Genomic DNA, 22,390 nt, shown 5'->3' with positions numbered 1-22,390 from the left:
GTAATGTGTTTCGGTCTGAGGGGCGCCGTAGCTGGGCAAATGGAACTCAATATCTTATGTCTCTAGGTGACAAATGCAATGGCGCGCTCCGAAAGTTTGTGTTTTTTAAGAATTCGGACTGGAAACTCTCATCGTAATTGCTTCCTCCTATGAAATATTATATAATTTAGAAAAATATCCATCAACAAGTGCTACTATAGTATAAAAAAGCAAATATTATTAAAAAAATTGCATATTAGATGGCCTGCGATGGCGACCCAGTGTGTTCTATGTTAAAAATTTAAAAAAGATTATGTATGTCAATTGGCGAAATACTAATTCTATAAGCTGTACTGAAATACAAAATATCAATTTTATGGATTTAATTTTTTTCCATTTTTAAAGACATCTAAATTTATAATAATGTGTCTTACACGGGTAAAAGTTATCAATTCCTACTCAGATTATAGCCTAAAAACCTTCAAGGTCTTATAACCATTAAATTTATTCCTTTTGACCCTTGAGTTACAATATACTATGTATGGATGATGCTTGTATAACTGAATTATAACAATTATTTCGTAAACTTTACAATGTTCTATTATCCCGATGTTTCGCTAGTGGTAAATATGGTTAAGAATAGAAAACACGAGTTAATAAAATTAAATAATTGAATAACTCACAGGTCAAAACAATATCAGCTCAGATCCGACTGCAAGAGAGCAAAGTCCATCACATACAGAACGAGCCACTTGTGCAAATAGACGTTGAGAAGAAGAAGTGCGAGAGGGAGCAGAGGGAGGTTGTGGTGCAACAGTGCGCGGCGCAGAGGGAACTGTGCCACCTCATGAAGGAACTGCAGAAGGGGATTGTTGACAGAGAGCTGTGGACGGTACGGTAACAGTAAATACGCCTAAAGTACTCTACCCACTACAACGTATCATACCATGACCGTGCTATGAACGTTACAGACACGACAAGCAACACGATACGCTCTACTATGCCCACTAGAGCGTATCAACTACGTATCAGTCGCATGTATCGGCTTTAATGACCGGAGCGTCAGCATATCATCTCAGTATCATCCGCGTGACATGCCCGTGCGTACGTGTGTCTACTTGAACCGATGGTAACAAAATGGCTTATAGAAAGAGAAGAGTGGCAACGCGTTTATAACGGCCATCTTACGCGGTTATAACGCGGGTGCTCACCGTTTCGCCGCCTGCGCGCACCGGTGTGGCAACGTCGCGTGTCATGCACAGAGCGTATCATACTTGCCGCTCCGTGCATGGCACGTTACTTTGCTGCTCGGTAACGGATCTGGCTCGCGGGCATGGTCTCATACTTTTTAATACAAAGAATATTTATTTGCCTGACACGTTCATAGCACGGTCATGGTATGATACGTTGTAGTGGGTAGAGTCCTTTATATCTAATAACAGTAACCTTCTGTCTGTTACAAAATTATATATTATTGCTATAATTCTAAAAACATTTAAAACCCTATGATGCAAGCAAAAAAGAAGAATATATATTATTGCAAAAATTCCTACAAACAAAACCGTATTTGCAAATCGCCAGTACAGCAACCTCTCAGTCATGCTTTATAACAGGTCAAATAAGGAAATTTATATCCATTCGAACAAACAAAACTTCATGAATGTAAAAAAATACTAGTAAGTGGGATAAATTGGTTAGTTTTTACATAAAATTGGAAAAACTGTTGAAATAATTCCTTTTTCCCTTTTTTTATCGAGCGAATTAATACATATCGTGTTTTGAACAAAAAAACATAACTTTCCAATTACACACAAATACAATATTCAAATTACTAAGGAGCTAATTCCAAGAGTTGACTGTTTACGACTTGTCAATCAAAATCGAATACACGAGCAATAGATTCGCTTACTTTTTCTATCTTGCTGTATCTCCTTTAGAGATTTTCTTCTATGTCGCACGCCTTTTTGTCTATAGTACGATACTATATTATTATAAGAACACACAGCGCCAAGTGAAGTGCACGCATTCAATTTTGGTAACGATAAAGCTTGGGCAGGGCACAAAGCTTCACGGCCACATGGCCGTTGGGGCAGTAAAGTCCTCGAAAGGCGAGCACGTACCGAAAGACGTAGTGCTGGAAGGCCACTCACAAGATAGACCGACGATTTGGTCAAGATCACCGGAGTAGTTTGGATGAGGGCAGCGCTAGATGTAGTACTGGAAGGCCACTCACAAGATAGACCGACGATTTGGTCAAGATCACCGGAGTAGTTTGGATGAGGGCAGCGCTAGATGTAGTACTGGAAGGCCACTCACAAGATAGACCGACGATTTGGTCAAGATCACCGGAGTAGTTTGGATGAGGGCAGCGCTAGATGTAGTACTGGAAGGCCACTCACAAGATAGACCGACGATTTGGTCAAGATCACCGGAGTAGTTTGGATGAGGGCAGCGCTAGATGTAGTACTGGAAGGCCACTCACAAGATAGACCGACGATTTGGTCAAGATCACCGGAGTAGTTTGGATGAGGGCAGCGCTAGATCTAGTACTGGAAGGCCACTCACAAGATAGACCGACGATTTGGTCAAGATCACCGGAGTAGTTTGGATGAGGGCAGCGCTAGATGTAGTACTGGAAGGCCACTCACAAGATAGACCGACGATTTGGTCAAGATCACCGGAATAGTTTGGATGAGGGCAGCGCTAGATGTAGTACTGGAAGGCCACTCACAAGATAGACCGACGATTTGGTCAAGATCACCGGAGTAGTTTGGATGAGGGCAGCGCTGGATCGATCATTATGGCTATCTTTGGTGTAGGCCTTTGTCCAGCAGTGGACTTATTCCGGCTGAAATGGAACCACAGAGCTTATTCCTCTTGAATGATTTACGCTATGTCGATAGTGATATTTAACTAATGGATTTAAATAATTATTCAGTAAATAAGTAATTAATTCTATATATGTTTTGTCTAGATACGGCTGGATTTTAGCAGAATCGAAATAGTGAGTCAAGAAGCCACACTCAGAGAACTCAGGAACGAATTGAATAATGTTCAAGTAAGTTTATTTAAATAGAAATTTTTAGGGTATATATTTATGTGCTATTAAAGCTTTTATGGTAAAGTTAAGATTATCGCAGTCGAGATGGACGTCCCGTTAGTGTTCATAACCCCAACTTTTTATTGTATTTACAGGCCGCGTTAGAAAACATTGAAAACCTACTAACGAGAGCCAAATCGAACGCTAAAGAGAAGCTTCTAGAAGCGAAGCGAACCTGCAATAACAAACTACCTCAAGACCCTGACTTTCCTTACAAAGACGAGTTCAACGACCTGCCTTCAGATCTTAGGCAGCTGCAGGAGCACTGCATTGAGTTGCAGACCAGAATTGATTGTATGGGTGCCAATGATGACCAGGTATTTATTTGATAAAAAAATAATTAATGTCGGCCGGAAAAGCCTGGTGTTGCAAGGGCACTGTAGTTGGTGAATTTTGAGCAATTTGAATATAGTGCAAAATAGAAATGACTCTTTATTAAACATTAAATTTAAAACAATTGCACCTATCCCAAATCATTTAGAGCACTTAAAACATTAAATTTGGTAGCAGTGTCCACTAGAGTTGTCAAAATTTGTTGGAACATGGAAAAATATTTTGAAACTTTTAAAATAATAATTATTAAAATAACATTTTGACATTTAAATAATAGCCTTACTTCATGAGCTGTAAATAGACTAAATTTTATACAGTAAAAAAACTTTTCGTTTTTTGTCAATTATATCATTGTTTTCTGTGTATTACAAGTAAATTTTAATTTGCAAGTGTGTGAGTTTTGGTGACATTTGCTCCCATAAGGGATGTTTAAGGGCACTTCCACTAGTTCTAACTACTCCGTGGGTTCAATCTAGAATTAGGATTCTTAGGCGTACAGCATTGTAATCAACAGGGCGTTACACTTAGAATCGGGTGAATGCTTTTCAGGTTTTTCGGTCATATTTTATAAAAAAAAATAGAACTCTATATACTCTATACATTTTGATCTGTATAATGGTACCCCAAACATTTTTTGTAGATTGTAAAAGAGTTCGAGAACCGAGAGAGATTGATAGCAAAACTGAAAGTGGACGTTAGCAGTTCGTCGGAAACTAACAAAAATCTTGTGGAAAAGATGAATAAGATCAAGTTAGTGTATCAATCATTATTAAATATTTGTCTTAGAAAATTTATTATAGCGCTGTATATTAGTCTCGTTGACTCTTGTTCAAGCAATCGACGAGTGAACCACTCCTGAGGATGCCTCGTGTAGAGGTGAAATACGTGTCGAATTGGTGTCAGCAGGGATTCACGTTAATATCCCAGTAGTTCATTCGAGAGTCCACCAGTGGGAGGCTCCTTTGCACCGCCGTGAAGCATGTGTAAGCATTATTGTGTTTCGGTCTGAAAGGCGTAGTAACTAGTGAAATTACTGAGAAAATAAGATTTGACATCTTATGTCTCAAGGTGACGAGCGCAGTTGTAGTGCCGTTCAGAATTTTTGGGGTTTTCAATAATCTTGAGCGGCACTGCATTGTAATGGGCAAGGCGTATCAATTACCAATAGCTGAACGTCCTGCTCGTCTCGTTCCTTTTTTTCATAACAAAAAGAGAATATAAAATAGCGTCGGTTATCATTGTTTTCCACGTACCTTATTGCTATGTATACTAAAGGTACTGCAGTACTGTGTCCAACAAAAGAAACATACTAAATTAACGGTTTAAATTCTTTTTTCAAATCCGAATTAGAGGAGACAGTTTTGATTTTTTTAACATAAAAGTACGTCTTAATTTACAAGTACAAAACATTATTGATGTTGATTACTCTCTCTATTTACAATATTAAAGTTGTATTACACTTCACCCCGTGTATTGATGCAATACTAAACAATTAAATAAATAAACGTATGTCGAAATTTTCAGATCAAAATGGCTGCCGGCGTTAGAGAAACTACTGAACGATATAAACAGAAGTTTCGGAAATATGTTCTCGAAGCTTGGATGTGCGGGGGAGATAAGACTGGAGAAAACTGGATCGGATGTATGTATTCATACTTTCTTTTTATTGTATACTGCGTCTATAGTCAAAGTTTTACTTAATTATTGTTACATAATAATTATCAAAGAACATGTTTGTCACTATATAAACGTGAACAAAATCTATAAATTTTCACATGTGTTTTGGTTTATTATAAATTATCTTGTATTATTTTAATACCATTATAAAATTATTAGAACAGCATACACAAACAAATGTATAGTTCAACAAAGACATATCCAGGGTTAGTTCAGTGGAAGAGCGCTCGCACGGAACGCGAGAGGTCGCGGGATCGAGTCACGCATCGTTCATAAATTTTGTTTTTAAATTTAATTTGTGTTATTCATTCCACAAGTGAGAGAAATCACTTTAAAAAAATAAAAAAAGTTGTTCTAGCTTATTTTACTGTGTAGAGCCTTATATTGATTTCTCACACCCCTACTAATGTCACATCCATGTTATTGTAAAAGTTAAGAAAATCTTAGTTGTGAACCTAAAACGTAATTAATTCAGGTAGTTAGAACAAAAGCTATTTATTTGAAGCTTAAGTAATTGGTTGTAGGAAGACTACGACAAGTACGGTGTGGGGATATTCGTGAGCTTCCGCGGCGGGGAACAGTTACAACAGCTGACGAGACACGCGCAGAGCGGCGGAGAACGAGCGCTGTGTACCGCCTTGTATCTGATGGCGCTGCAGACATTGTGTGTGGTACCCTTCCGGTGAGTCAATGTACATTGATACACTTTTTTTTATGGAAAAGGAGTACAAACTTTTACATTACCGCTTTAAAATTGACAATTTTGCAGTTTTAAAAAGGATATAGTTTGTTATCCTTAAAAGGTAGACATATGCCATCCCGGACTTTTCTGTGGATCTATATAAGATACACAATTCCACCATACATTATTTTATTATATCTAAAAGGGTTTGGACAGCGTTCAAAAAATATCGTTGTTGTATACAAAAACATAACAAATTATATACTAAAACCTTCCTCGAGCACCACCCTATACGTTGTAGTAGTTTTTGAGTTTATCATGAACAGACAAACAAACAGACAGACGCGGCGGAGAACTTCATTTTATAGCGTATAGACTTTTTTAGTGATAGAATAACTTTTTTTTATGGAATAGAAGGAAAAATGAGCGTACGGGTCTCCTGTTGTTAAGTGATCACTGCCGCCCACATTCTCTTGCAACACCAGAGGAATCATAGAAGCATTGCCGGCCTTTAAGGAAATTGTACGCGCTTCTTTTGAAGGTACCCATGTCGTATCGTCCCGGAAACACCACACAAGGAAGTTCATTCCACAGCTTTGTAGTACGTGGAAGAAAGCTCCTTGTAAACCGAACTGTGGAGGACCACCGCACATCCAGATGGTGGGGATGATATCCTAACTTGTGGCGTGAAACAGCTATTCGAAACACTCCCCATGATAAATGCAAGACACTATATGAGGTTGCCCGTCAGCTCACCAAACTTTTTCTTGCCTTGTGCCAAGCGAAACTGATCTTCCACTTTGCCGGTACTTGACCAGTAATACAGGTATTTTATTACCTACCACAGGCACCATCGATCCAAAACCAAAACTTTTGTGTCCCCTGTATTTAAGCTTTCATTATATGTAATTTTAGTTGTCGGTGAGAAAAAAAGATATTATAATAACTTGTTCTTATTGTGAGGCGACAATAAATCAAATCGAATTGATTTATAAAGTGAAGTTAAAAAATACCAATATCAATGTCAAAAGTTCGCAATTACCACGACAAGCTTGTGCTTTTAACTAAACTGCCACACTTTAGGTCAACATTTCAGAAATTATTTTCATTATAATAATCTATGCAAAGTGATACCACAAAATATTCTTATGTCGCGGAATGACTCGTCTAACGGCCGTACCCAATATACTATCTACAGATTGAGATAAATTACTACCTTCTACTGTCAGTAATTAGCTGTCAATAATCTGAAGCTGTCCCAATATACCCGATAAGTCATTATTATCGCCTTATATTGGGACGCGTGAATTGCAATCTCCATAAAAACTTCTATCGCTGGTAAGCTAGACGTTCTCCCATTGGCAGACAGCGTGTACGGATAATGTGATTTACCGTCGATAAGTTTATTGGGACAGAAAAGTCAATGATAGTTACGATTTTTATCTCAAGTAGCCCATAACTGGACATACATTGAAGATTGGGAACGGCCGTATGTGAACAAATTAATTATGTAGATTAATAACAAAAAAGATAACTTTTTACTTAACATCTAGAAGCAAATTTTTCAATAACAGGATCACCCAGACACCACCAATAGCGTCCGTTGACCAGCATGACTCGTTTATCTCGAACATATCTTAGGCAAGGGACCGCTCCAACACGCCGCCACAAGCAAGGACGTGCAAGTTTGACGACGCCTGCTAAAGAACAAAATCAATAGACTAGCGAAAGACCGCCTATACGCTATCTGTGTTATTAATAAACACGAAGTAATCTTACTCTAAGTTTAAATCTTTTAAAAAGTAGAACTGGAAACACCGCTCAAATAAGCTTATTCCACGTTTTGGTTGGATGTTATGTTAAACTCTGTTTACAACGAATGTCTTTTTTTTGGGAAGACTAATTAATATATGACTCATACGTCAGTTGTACTCTTGTTTAATGAAATGTGACGTAAGAAGCACGTGGATTAGTCATTTTTATTAAATATTAAATTGATAAAATATCGACGAATTGTATCATGCACATAATTATTTGTAATAAAACAAATGGAATCGTTAAATTTATGCATTAAATGCATGCAAATTTGATATTTTGCGTATTTCACAGATGCGTGGATGAAATAAACCAAGGTATGGACGCAGTCAACGAACGCAAGATGTTCCAACTGCTGGTTAAGGTGACCACGGAGTGTGACAACTCGCAGTACTTCCTGTTGACGCCAAAAGTGAGTTTGTTAATCCGTAAGCGTGAACTAAGCGACTGCTAAATGAGACTATTTTTGTTTAGTTTGCTAGTTATTTGTGTTAAGCTATTTAAACGGTAACGCGAAACTTGTTATTAATAATTATCCTCGGTTTTTCCGTATGTCTGGCAGCGCGTCTATCTCATAAACCGCATGGAAACGCATATTTTAACAGTGTGTTTAAGTGTTACAAAAATATAAAAATAAAATTTAAAAACCAAGATGGCGAATTTCAAAATGGCCGCCGTGCAATTTTTTTAAAAGCACATTGTGTCACATCTACGATACGATTACGGATATATTGGGGCTACGTAAATATAGAAAATACAAAAATTTAACTTTTTCTTACAATTCTATTGTATATTTGGGAACATCTATATTATGTTTGCATGTCGTTCAGTTGTTTATTTCAGAAGTAACTGGATGGTATTGTTCATTTTATTATTGAAAATAAAATATTTATAATTTTATTTTCATTCCAGTTACTGAGGCATCTGCAGTTCGGCGAATCTGTGATGATCCACACAATTATGAATGGGAAACAGATCATGAACTACAAGCAGTGGAACGTTGTCAAGCATCTTGAGAACGCACACAACTACAGACCATAAATACCAAAACACAAGCGGAGCTTTAAATCAAAGATAATAGAAGCTACTCGAATTATTTTACACCTAGTGCTCTGTAAGCGGCTTGAGGTCTTTTAGTTTTTTTTATGAAAATAAGGGAGGAGACGAGCAGGACGTTCAACTGATGGTAATTGATACGCCCTGCCCATTGAAATGCAGTGCCGCTCAGGATTCTTTGAAAAGCCCCAAAAATTTTGAGCGGCACTACAACTGCGCTCGTCACCTTGAGACAACATGTTAAGTCTCATTTGCGCAGTAATTTCACTAGCTACGGCGCCCTTCAGACCGAAACACAGCAATGCTTACACACTGCTTCACGGCAGAAATAGGCGCCGTTGTGGTACCCATAATCTAGCTGGTATCCTGTGCTATAAGGAGCCTCCAACTGCTTAGTATATGTATAATTGAACTTAGCGTATATGTATACAACTACTACTTGTACATATTGGAATCTGAAAAGAGATGGTGGTTAAGTATCATGCCGCCCAGAAACTACGCTGATACGCGCGGTTATTCGTTTGATGTGACGCCACCGCGATAATTGTTCCGCAACTTAATAACTTAATGTTGATTTAAGATTACGACAACATACCTATTTATAGTATAGACAAAATTAAGCTATTTTTATAAGTTTATATTTACTGGGTAGGCACACTTTTAGGTAAAAAACACAACCCTAATGTCGTTAGAAGAGGTAAGAGTCACGCGTTAGAAAGAGAGACAAATTATAGGTGAATAAAAATGTAGGTTAATAGCGCTGTGCGATCTGAATTACTTCTTATTGTATGGCCGCAAGAGTTATTTCTTTAATTGATTTTGCGGAGTGAGACTTCTGTACTTGTACTATTACATTTTCTTCAATAATGGTCAATCACTTCTGCGTGCATCGTAGTGTGCAGCCATAATTGCTTTTTGGTTTGGTATCTAGTGAAATTTCTGGGCTAATGAAACTCAACATCTTACGTCTCAAAGTGACGAGCGCAATTGTGATGCCGCACAGAATTTAGAGTTCAATCAATAATCATGAGCGGCACTGCGTTGTAATGTGCAGGGCGCACTACCAGATGAATGTCTTGCTCGTCATTTTCTCATTAAAAAATTCACTCTCTAATTCTTAAGTTCCTTCAACGAGAAGCGAGACAAAATTCCTTCGTTCTTTCCGATTATTATAAGGAGTAGGTGACCTGATTTACTGCCAAAATGATTATCTATTCGAATTTTGAGAAGGCGTTGGACAGCAATTTGTTTTCAACATTAATAAGCAATGAGCGATTTGTGAGTGGTTCATAATGGAGAATATACATATAATTTAAAAGTCAAATACCTATTTTATTTTTATACAATTTATTATCATCTCTCTACAATTTCTGTAGAACTTAAATATTTGAAAAGCCAAGAACGATCAAATTTGACGTAAAAATATGGCGAAAGTTGTCAAATATCAATCTACCCTCTCCGGTGGTCTATTTGCTATCAAGAACTATGAACTCATTGTTCGTAATTACCAAGGATCATATTAGCAGGCGTTTAAATGTCCACATCGGCTGCTCATTTTAATTTAGTTACATTTTAGACATTACGTTTATTTTATTAAATTTTATATAATTATATTACGATGTAATTAATCGAATAAAAATATTATTTTTATTCTTGGATTATGGATTGGTCTCCGCTACGCTCCGACTAGATACCGCAGCCGAAGTCGCAAAGTGCAGTAACTAATACTACGCCCAGGTAGGCGTACTCGAGCCAGTCTCGAACAATGTGTGACGTTGACGTGCCACATGTTCTGTTAAACTTTGCTAATAAATGAAACTAAAATTCCGGGTTGCGTAGGAAGACTTTGTAAAAATAATACTACAAGAAATAAGAAAGACACTAGGATAACATATTATCATCAGTAAGTATTTTATATTTAATTAATTTCAATGTAAAATAACATTAAGCGTATATAAGTTACAAAATTTGAAAGATGCCGTTGTGTGTCAAGATGCCACGCACATACATCTAATAGTTGCAGTAGTAAAAAAGCTAGTGCGGTATCTTGTTGGAGCGCAGCGGAGACCAATCCTAAATCTAAGTTTTTATGCTTAGAGCCGGTATATCCCTGGTTCTAAATTCTCTAACGACCGTTATCAATAACCTATCGACAGATAGCATTGGACTGTAACTATATTGGACATAATTATGGATAGATAAAATCTTGTCATTAAACGGCGATAGCAATGTTTAAAACCTCCGTAAATCTACCTCTTATAGTGGTGCGGATCGCGCTTGACCTGACTTTTGTATACGGAATTTTTATCAATAAGGCTTTCTTGAGATAAACAAATTATGTTGTGTGTTAGATTATAAGTTCTTTAATTAGACTTTGAGTTGACTTATTCATTGTCACCATAGTTTAAAACGGCTCCCGTATACCCTATATAGTATAGTTGATCTATTATAGTTGGTGTGTGACACAAAACAAACTATGATATTGTATGATAGTTAATTTATTCATTTAAGTCAGAAAATGACACTTAAGAATGTCTTGTTTTTTTGTCACACCGGAAAAGTTGAGCTTTATTAAGAAGAAGTCGCATGAAAATCGTTGTGTTTTATATGTGATACAATTATTGTACTCAAGAGTTAAGAGTTTACACTTACATGCTTGAGTTATATGAAAATATATTAAATCAGAGGATAACTGTGTATTATATTTGTTGATTGATGTCTTGCATGTAAGTACATTAAAAACCTAACGTACTGGCCACGGAACAATCGCCGAAGCGAATATTCGCGCGGTGCGAACGGCCAAGCGTTTTGCGAGTAGAATAAATCTATCGAAATGTACTGATCAAGCCACGCGCTACGGCGAATGGCGAAGCGACCGGCGAAATAAACCGAACCGAGCGGGCGACTGAAACAAATGCATGAATGTACGGCGCAAGCGGAGACGAGCGGTACACGCGGCGAATAGTTCAGAAACTAAACAAGTTTAGTTGTTTTCGCCGCGAATAAAATGAACTGTGAAACTTTCATTTAAAAATTATTATAATCGAAGGTTTCGATACTCATTCTGGTATACTCGAAAAAAAATTCTGGATACATTCTGTATTTCTCGTGTAATTCTAAATCTATATCCCGATTCCTATTCAAATCATGTACTCCACAATTTCTTCCAAAAATTACGTTTTAACCCAAAAATTATTAGTTATTATTAGTCTGTACCGCACGGATGTTCCCCCCTCCCCCCACCATCGCTTCACCGTTCGTCCCGCACATCCCCGTGGCCAGGCCGTAAGTGGTAAGCGGTGACTTACTTAAGCCTTAGTTACTGCGTAAAACATGAGCAGGTTGCCAGTCCTATATTGTATTGTCAAAATCGATCCGATCGGCTCCGGAGATTGGCTGAAACAGACAGATGTTTTAATTATATTTTTCTTCATGTATATATTTCATATATTTCTTCATATAACTCCTACTACTACTACTACAATAATTGAAATGCATTTGTTATTTGACGTTTCAAAACACGTGTGTAAGAGACATATAGTGTAAGAGAGACAACTGACATCTATATGACTTGTCTTAGAGTATTATTTATATTACTTCTGTATTTATCTTGCTTTTTGACCCGTACTTTAATAATGTTATTTTAAGATACGATATGATCGTGTTTGTGATGCTACGACAGCAATCATAAGTTCTTTTTAACAGAGGTTGCCATATTTGTATAATAAAGTTTTTTTTTAATTTAATTTTTTATTTGATGTGAAAATATGAATTTAATAAAAATATTTTCAACCTTGGACTACTCCTAAACAACATTTAAAAATATAAATGACAAAGGAAATTTGTGTTAAATAAATTGACAACATTAGTCGCCCTTTTGCAAATCCTATAAATAAAAATCGAGTCGAGTGAGATGCGACTGGACGTTGTCAAGTTTTTAAACGAGGACACATTCCTTGCAAGTTCCTCGCCACAAGAGTGCATAGAGGACTATGCACTCTTGTGGCGATATATATGTAGTTGGAATCCCTTCAGAGCGTGTTTACCAGTTCCGTTTGCGGCGTTTGATCAGTTGTTCACTCGCTGCTTCGTCGCATTGTTCTTAGAGATAGTTATTAGAAAAATTTCAGGTGACTAAATACCTAGAAGTCTTCGTAAACTCAGTATTGATGCATGATGTATTTGTGAAGCTGCAAAATGGTTGTTCGAGTTTTGGCGACCCTCAAAGTGATGTCCTCTTTAGTCCCCCAGTCTCAAAAACACAATTCCCGATATAAAATTGTCGCTGCATTCACTGTCTTCGTGCCAACGGGCCTAAATTTGTTACCCTGCACAGTATTTCTCGAATTAATTTTGAAGCCTTTCATTCTCTCGCCGGTATACATAATATGGTTTAAGAGGCATATTACTTATAATGTCATCGGCACATTTTTTTTTTGGATGAGGACAAACGAGCGTATCGGTTAAAATCTGGTTGGAAAAAATAGGTCCTTTAGGATGGTGTAGCTACACGCTTTTTTGATGGTACCAATGTCTTATCGTCCTGGATACATCGCGCATTACTTGGGACTGGGTTATACATTTTATTGTACCTACTTGGCAGAAAGTGTCTTGAAATCCTGCAACGAAATCGAAACGACGTGAATGAAATCTAGTTTTGTGTCGTGCCATTCGAAGGTGGATTCGGTGGAATCAATTAAAACGACTCGTATAAATGCGGTAGAAGACACACAATGAAGCCACGTCACTACGTAACGCCAAGCAATCGAGCCGTGCAAATAACAATTACGGGTCGCTAAGAATTCGAGCAGCTCTGCGTTGTAACGATCAAATGGTTCGATATCGGAGAGGACCAGACCAGAGATGAGATCAATATGAGACTCAAAATGTACCTGCCGTTTGTAGTGCGCAAGAATGGCGTAATCCAAAAACAGCAGGGTTTTTGTCCACTTCCTCATTCTATACTAATGCGCTTGTTGTGAGTCCCTATTTACTAGCTTCAAATGCAATGTACCCTTTTGATCCCTGTAGAGGCCATGTTCAATACCTACTAAATTACATACAATCGCTTTGGCATGAAAGAATATCTGCGGTAAGCTAAGTAGACAACTAATTTGTAATTACTAACATTTAGTTGATAATTATTTTTTGTTTTGCATTTTAATGATTTCTATGCTACTTTGTTTAAAATTGTAAGTTAACATCTTGTAATAACTGTATTAATTGAAAGTAATTGTTGTTTTCTTTTTAAATATTATGTAATTTAATTCTAAGCGGCTTCACACACAGATAAGCTTCCTAAAGTTTAAGTGTGTGTTATTATATTGTAAGCTATAACTATATTGTATTTTAAATAAATATTCTAAAAAAAAAAAAATAATACAGCAACAGAAATAGATATTTTTACATTTATAGATAATATAAGTATATAATATTTGTTGAGTCGCCAACGCGGCTCCCGGATGTGGATAGCCACATGCCGTCCTTATTAGATCTTCTGCTGACTACACATCCCGATGGTTACCAGGTCTTTGTCGACGCCCCTCTTGGAACGTCCGACCATTGCCTGGTCAGGAGTGTAGTGCCTATCCGACGCCAACGTCGCAGACCACCAGCGACCCGCCGCGTTTGGCACTACAAGTCAGCAGAATGGGATAGGATGCGTTCCTTTTTTGCATCCTACCCTTGGGGCAAGGTTTGTTTCTCTTCGGATGATCCTAGTGCCTGCGCCATTGCAGTAGGCGATGTGATACTGCAGGGCATGGATATTTTATACCAAGCTCTGTAGTACCGATCGGTGGCAGATCACAGCCCTTGTTCGATGCGTCAGTTAAAGCAGCATCTGACTGCAAAAAACAGGCGTATCGAACTTGGGTTGCGGCGCTAGGCACAAAGGATCCGAACTGCAAAGTTCTTAAGAGGAAATATAACCGTGCCTCCAGATTTTTTAAGCGGCAAATCGCCCGTGCGAAGTCTAAGCACATCGTCAAAATCGGCGAGCAGCTTTCCAGTTACCCGACCGGAACACGCAAGTTCTGGTCGTTGTCGAAAGCTGCTCTTGGTAACTTCAACCAGCCGTCCATGCCGCCGTTGCACATGAGGAATGACACCCTGGCCCATACGGCAAAAGAGAAAGCCGAGCTCCTGTGCGCTCTTTTCGCCTCCAACTCGACTCTTGACGACAACGGAAAAACACCGCCGACCATCCCGCGGTGTCAGAGCTCTATGCCTAAAGTACAGTTCAGACAGAAAACTGTTAGGCGAGCTCTGTTTTCGTTGGACGTCAGGAAGTCGAGCGGGCCGGATGGCATTTCTCCAATCGTGCTTAGAACGTGTGCCCCTGAGTTGACGCCGGTGCTAACGCGTTTATTCCGGCACTCTTATTCCAAAGGCGTAGTCCCTGACTCATGGAAGTCAGCCCTTGTCCATCCGATCCAAAAAAAAGGAGACAGTTCGGATCCGGCGAACTACAGGCCTATTGCTATCACCTCCCTGCTCTCCAAAATCATGGAGAGCATAATTAGCCACCAGCTTTTAGTATACCTAGAGGGTCACCAGTTGATCAACGACCGACAGTACGGGTTTCGTAAGTCATCACTGGCAACACACACTGGTTGAAAACCTTCGTCTTCAGACACTGTGGTATTTGGGACGAGAAGATTTTACGGAGCGAACGCTCCCCATCCGAGTTGGATTCGTGACGTCTTTCGCGAAATTGGCCCTGCCTAACTGGATTGTTTGTCTTGTCCATGTTCATTTTGAGATCTACTGTCGTTATCGTCTGCGATTCGAAGGTGAGTGATGTGTTCGCCGTTGATGTTGATCCCCAGTCCGTTCCAGTCCATAACCTTAAAGACATCTTCCAACGCAGCGGTTAACAGCTTGGGCGATATGACATCGCCTTGTCTGACTCCCCGCTGCAGTCGGATAGGCTTCGAGAGCTGATCCTGGAGACGGACTGACATGGTGGTGTTTCCATACATACACTCCATCGCTTCGATATATCGGTAATCAATGTGGCCCCTCTGGAGAGACTGTCCTTTAAACATTAAGGCCAGTTATCAATAGAAGCACGAATTCTTTCCATGGGAAAATTCTTCACTGCCAATCGTACGGATTGTTTTAGGCACTCCAAATTATAATGGCGGTTAGAGCAAGCGGTACTCTCTAAAACTGACCATAAATCATAATCCAGTGGATTAAGATCGGGACTAGACGACGGCTAGTTTTCAGCTCTGATGAAGTCCGAAACGTTCGTTTTCAATCAAGACTGCGTAGACCGAGTTTTATGACCCGGCACCGAGTCTTGCTGGAAGGACTACTCTTGGTTATTGAACATGGTGTTGTTAAGGGTCTTCACTACCTTCTCAAGAATAGTATCTTGATGGGAGACTTGTGAACGAGGAACCCGACACCACCCTGGGACAGTTGGTCGCTCTCCCGGAAGTAGAGCATGTGTCCGCAATTTAGGATTATCGAGTCCTCACCCTGTCTTCAAACCTCAGATAACACTTGTGCCGATACCTTTTTTACAAAACTAGGCTGTCACTCCTTCATAGCTAATAATATATAATAATACCCCACCAAACCATCACTGAAATCGGATAGTGCCCACGTTGCACATTGTCCACTTATTGGGAGGCTTCTTTAGAGCTTTGAGCATAATACCGCTTCAGTAGTTGTTTCGATTTTCCCACCTATTATTTTTTAAATTATCAGTTAAGAAATGACCAATACGTCTCTTATAGGCTGCAAGTCCTAAGTCATCTTTTAAAATACGCGACATTGTTCTAGGTGCTATCATTCATCTCCCGAGATAAAATCTTTTGCTTTCGGACAGGATTTCTACGAATTCTTTCCCTTACTGCTTTGGTCACATTTTTCGTACGAACACTACGTGGACAGCCAGATCTTTTTATGTCACAAACAGAGGAGGTCTCATTGTGCCTATTAATAGCCCGGTACACAACTAATACCAAGCGTATGGAGAGTTTTAAAAATTGCATTTGGCTCCATACCTACTTTGTGTAATGCAATCACAGCGATTCGATTCTCTACGCAACCCACTACATTTTAATATCGCAAAATATTGTACAATGTTTTGGCGCCAAAATGAGAAAACTCAATAAAAAATCATATAAAAAATGACTGATTCCAAATACAAATGTAATATGTTGTTTATTTTTAATTGTAACAGTATTTATGGCCAGCCTGACTAACTATATATAAGTAGATTATTCTGAAATGAGATTATTTATAAAAGTAAAAAAAGATTTACTCTTTGGTATTTTTTGACGTCGCCGTCGTTTACACTACCATAGATTAGGAAACAAACACCCCTGAGGAGGGAAATATATATTTAGTTGATATTTATTATTATAATTTACATAATTTTCTTACACTTGTACTATTATTATATATTCTTTACCATTGCACCAAATCTCTTTGGCTGATCCTGCATTTTTTTTGAGCAATGGTAAATATAAGTGCAAATTTTACTGTAATGTTTTAGCTTTAATAAACTATGTGCTTGAGAAAATTATGTTAAAGTTTGATACACGATTATCGATTCAATTTGTAATAAATTTAAACATAAAAATACTCAAATGAATTTGAAGACGCAGCGGCACAGCGGGTGGATCGATAGTTCGATTGGAGATAAAATTAGATTTATTATAATCTTAATTTGTGTCCTTTTTTTTATAATAAATCTCTAAGGATAAATATCTAAGGATATTTATGACCATAGTAAAAATGATTTAGTTTGATTGCCCCAACCGGAATGCGTTTGTTGTTTCATTGGCCAACACTTTGTTGAATCTATATTATGAATATTTTTGCAATAACTTATGTAGCATTGTAGATACTTGGTTCTACTGCGAATCATCATACGGATTCGGTCGCGCAGAGAAACTCCAACCATTCTTTGTAGAGTACCTTTAAGCATTAGACCATACACAACACATACACGTTGTGAAGTGTCTTTAGGCACTGAGGGATACAGGACTTGAATGAAACTGCCTAGAATTTACGCAGTTTGTCGAACGCTACCCAACGGACGTGGATGTTTTGATTAGACATAAATGGCATTGATATCCTCAAAATTGATTCCTTTAGAATTCTTTTTGATGTCATTTCTAATATACTAGATACTACTACCGCTTCAGAAACAAATGGCGCCCTGAGAGAGAAGAACCGGCGCAAGAAACTCTCCCAACATTATTTATTGCGCTCTTTTTAATGAAATATACAATATTGTACTGACATTGCTATTGCTATAAAATAATCAAAATCTAGTCCCAGGCTGTCGGATCACATAGATAAACAGCTGTGGAATAGTAGAATATACGTTGTAATTTTTTAATTTTATTTATTTATAGATAATGCCTGAACAGTGGCTGGGAGTTTTTTTTTTTTTTTATATGAGAGGGGGCAAACTGGCAAGAGGCTCACGAGATGGGGAGAGGTGAGGCAACCGCCCATGGACATCCGCAACAACAGGTGTGTCAAGAAATGCGTTGCCGGCCTTTAAGGTGGGAGTATGCTTTTTTCTTGAAGGTCCCTATGTCGTATCTGTTCGGGAAGACCGCTGCCGGTAGTTGATTCTACAAAGTGGCTGTGCGAGGCAAGAAATTTCGAACAAAACGCGCGGTTGTGGAATGCCAGACGTCTACGTGATGCGGATGGTACTTTGCACGTAATGTTTGATCTGAGCGTACACCTTTCTTAGGGATCGGGTGCACTAAAGCCGCCTTCCATAATTTCGGGACTACGCCTGATGAGTAGGAGAGCCGGAAAAGACGGGTAAGGACCGGCGCCAGTTCCGGAGCACATGTCCGCAGCACTATCGGGGGAATGCCATCGGGCCCGCTCGATTTGTGAATGTCCAAGGTGAGAAGCGCCTTAAGCTCGGCACTATGCCGGATTTTTACCTCCGGCATATATGAATCGCACCGCGGAATATGTGGTGGTGGTGCACCTTGGTCATCCAGAGTCGAGTTGGACGCGAAGAGGGAGCCCAGGAGATCAGCTTTCTCTTTCGCGTCATGGGCCAGCGAGTCATCATCCCTGTGCAGTGGCGGAATGGCTGGCTGGCAGAAGTTTCCTTGGACAGCCTTGGCGAGCGACCAGAACGCACGAGTTCCCGAGGGAAGGCGTGTAAGTCTCTCGCCAATTCTGCCAATGTGCTTCGACTTCGCGTCAGCAATAACTCTTTTGAAGGACCTGGAGGCATGATTGAAGTGTTTTTTAAGTTCGCTGGAATTCACATACTTAGATACCACCGTATTGACCCAAGCCTAATAGCACTCCTGTTTTCGGCGAGAGGCCATTTTGCAGGAGCGGTCAAACCATGGTTGGGACCTGCCACCGATAGGCACAGAGGAGGATGGAATGAAGAGTTCCATACCTTGCAGTACCACATCAGCAACAGCGTCAGCAGCGGCATCTGGATCTCCCAGCAAAAAACAGATTTGCCTCCACGGGTAGGATGCAAAAAAGCACCGCATCTCGTCCCACTCTGCTGACCTATAGTGCCACACGCGGCGACAACCTAAGATGCGGGGCCGTGTTAGGCGCGTGATCGGCACGGTGCTCCGGATCAGGCAGTGGTCCGACGATCCCAGAGGAGTGTCAACGGAAACTAAGTAGCCGTCCGGATGTGAGGTCAACAGAAGGTCCAACAGTGAAGGTGTATGATCTTGCACAGCTGGGTTTCGCGTTGGCACAATAACCAGTTGCGTCAGACCATATGCTAAGGCGAAGTCGTGAACAGATCTCTCTGCATGATCGGTGGTACGTGAGCCTAGCCGTTCGGCGTGGTGGGCGTTAAAATCGCCAAGAAACACGATCTCTGCAGTGGGGATCTGCTCCAACACGGAATCTGTAGCCATTTGGATGTGTTCGAGGAGCCGGTCAGTCTCTGCGTTACCGCTATGGGATCTATACAGGCATGCGTAGATTCGCGGATGGTCATCGCAGTCTACACGCAGCCAGATGATGGATAGGTCCTGTCCTTCAAGAAAACTCAGGCGTCGAGAACAGACATCCTCCCTGACGTAAACGCACACGCCAGCCCGTGGTATAAAGGAATGTTCCAAATTATACCCCGGGTAGGAAAGGTAAGATAAATCAGCCAGGGAGGATATCTGTGTCTCGGTTAAAAAGAGCAGGGCCGGCTTCGCCGTCTCCAGGTGTAAGTGGACGGCATTTAAATTTGATCGAAGCCCCCTGATGTTGCAAAAGTCCACAGCGAGTGTGGAGGAGGGTGGTTTGAGCCTCCTGCTCTGTTTGCCCCGAGTCAGCGCAGATTTGCCCCCTCCAGAATACGCGGGGCAGCCTGGGCAACCACTGTTAGGTACAAGCCCTAAATTTGGACGCCCAGGGACGGATTCTCCAGGGCTGCATAGCCAGGTACCGTCCTGGAGTAGTCTCTTTTTAGTCTGTGCTGCCATTTGTATTTGGGAGGGGGGGTGTAGGCCTTCGGATACCCCACTCACCGGACGAAACACAGCGGCATAGCCGCTATTTCACGCCGGTTTCGAGTGGGGGTGTGGTATTTCTCCGGGCGTGCCGGCCCAATTCGGTTGAGTCCGTGAGGACCCAACATGGCACTACCAATAATAGTAATATAAATAATATAAAAGTGCCCATTTACCCTTAAAGCGATTATGTATCTTATGAAGCCTACTTGAATTAGTTACAAGCAATCCCTTATGTCTAGAGTTATTGAACTCTTTATCGAAGATGAACCTATCTAAGTGCATTGTATGACCTAGGTACACGTAGTCTTTAACTTGAAGGGGACTCTCAACATTTTGCAGGCATTGCCGCTACATGGATGATGTTTATAATCATCGTCTTTTCCATGTTCATTTTAAGGCCAACCCGGTGAGAAACTGCATTAAGGTGGCCAAGCATGTTGCTTAGGTCCTCCATCAACTTTGCTAGGATTATGATATCAAGGGAAATATGCCTACTCTGCGCGTGACCCGACATGCTTTACAACAAAACGTAGGTATACTTACGTTGGTAAGTTCGAGGTACCTAGAATCAATAACTACTATGTTGATAGAACCTTAAAAAAAAGCCTACCGTATCTATTAAACAGCTTGCTTGAGGACATCCGACTAGAAACCAGTAAAAGAAAATTCAAAACCAAACTTAAGAAATATTTATTGTCAACACTGCCTAAAAATATATTTTTATCAATATTTGTTAATAACACTTGTATAAAATCAATGTTCTAATTTGATCCTGCAGACAAACTGTCCAAACAGTTTAGCGGGACTATATTAATTTAAGATTCTTTCTGTAAATGATTAATAGTATAAATAAATTACAGTATTTAAATATCTGTGTTGCAATTTAACTTTATATTTATCAAAGCACCTATAAGTACTCCCAAGGTCCTTCTAGAATGAGTGGTCAGTATAAACTGGATGATAATAATTGAGCAGCTGATAGTAGTAATTACGTATTACGCGACAATTATTAATTGTTCATCCTGTATATTTACGTACACATTGACTAGGTAATATCGCCAAGTTTCCAAGAAATACTTCACTTTTTCTCAATGACTTTCTATGTATAGAACGTCATTGTTTTTTCTATTAGCCATAAATACCTACGTAGTGATAGGGGTTCTTTAAATATAAAGATGAAGAAAAATCAGTTTATATTTATACAGTTTATTCTTTATAACTTTTTATGAAAAAATTGATATTGCCTACTTAAACACGTTTATTGGATGCAGCACCTTACAAACTAATTTATTACGTCTATTACAGCCATTGTACAATACTCTATTTGATTGAAAATAGTGGCCGTTGAGTTTCTTGTATGTTCTTCCAATTATGTATGTATGTTCTTAAATTTTTGGGTTTTTCAAGAATCCTGAGCGGCACTGGATTGTAATGGGCAGGGCATATCAGTTACCATCAGCTGAACGTCCAGCTCGTCTCGACCTTTATTTTGTAAAAAAACATGTAAAAAAGTTTTCTAGTATCGTGATCACACTAATGTAAAGTGCAAGTAAAGTTTATTGCTACAGTTATCAGGCACTGAAGTGCAATTAGCGTTCTTATCAGCACAAACAATTTGCAACTAACAAATGAAGTGTCTCAATTGCCAGACGGAAACACAAAACGTTTATTTGTTTCTTTCAATTACAAACATACACGAACTGTTTAGATAACATTATATTTATTCATTTTTAATAGAGCAACTGTGTTCTTATAGCTACCTATTTACGTAAAAAACTTCGTCATAGATTTTAACGCGGTAGAAATTTATTTACGCTACAATTTCATAAATATGTTGTTATGTTGAATAAAAGCTTGTTTATACAACTGTTTTATATACAAACACTTTCAATTCAATTTCAAATATTTTTATTCAAAATAGGATTCAAAATCACTTATTGAACGTCAAAAACTACCACCCATTCAAAAGAGACTGCCTCAGACCTGAGAAGAATGGGCGCAAGAAACTCAGCGGGCTTTTTTTTAAATATAAAAATATGGATTACAATGTGATATAGTAAAATAAACATTTATAATTAAAGAGTCTGAGGGTTGAGGTTGAGTTCACTTTATTCCCAGTCCGTGGCGTCATTAAGAAAATCGTTTATGCTATAGTAACCTTTCCCACACAAACAATTTAAGTTTTTTATCAATTCTTTTAAATTTCGTACATTTGTTTTGTACATTTTCTGGGATCATATTGTAGAAGCATATACATCGCCCAAG

General features: G+C 39.1%; 1 protein-coding gene across 1 annotated transcript in view; it reads left to right on the top strand.

The window, feature by feature from the left end:
- LOC126973148 (structural maintenance of chromosomes protein 5) overlaps positions 1–12,381 on the top strand; it is a 28,395-nt gene extending 16,014 nt beyond the window's left edge. Inside the window, exons 13-20 of the mRNA XM_050820297.1 lie at positions 665–871; positions 2,954–3,037; positions 3,175–3,396; positions 4,053–4,162; positions 4,937–5,054; positions 5,614–5,771; positions 7,881–7,998; positions 8,499–12,381. Of these exons, the coding sequence (XP_050676254.1) occupies positions 665–871; positions 2,954–3,037; positions 3,175–3,396; positions 4,053–4,162; positions 4,937–5,054; positions 5,614–5,771; positions 7,881–7,998; positions 8,499–8,627 (1,146 nt within the window). The 3' untranslated portion in view covers positions 8,628–12,381. The remainder of the gene's footprint in view (positions 1–664; positions 872–2,953; positions 3,038–3,174; positions 3,397–4,052; positions 4,163–4,936; positions 5,055–5,613; positions 5,772–7,880; positions 7,999–8,498) is intronic.
- Positions 12,382–22,390: the final 10,009 nt, after the last annotated feature.

Source organism: Leptidea sinapis, chromosome 28, assembly GCF_905404315.1.
Source record: "Leptidea sinapis chromosome 28, ilLepSina1.1, whole genome shotgun sequence".
Taxonomy (NCBI): Eukaryota; Metazoa; Arthropoda; class Insecta; order Lepidoptera; family Pieridae; genus Leptidea; species Leptidea sinapis.
Note: the sequence above shows the minus strand (reverse complement) of the source record. Positions and strands in the feature narration are given on the sequence as shown.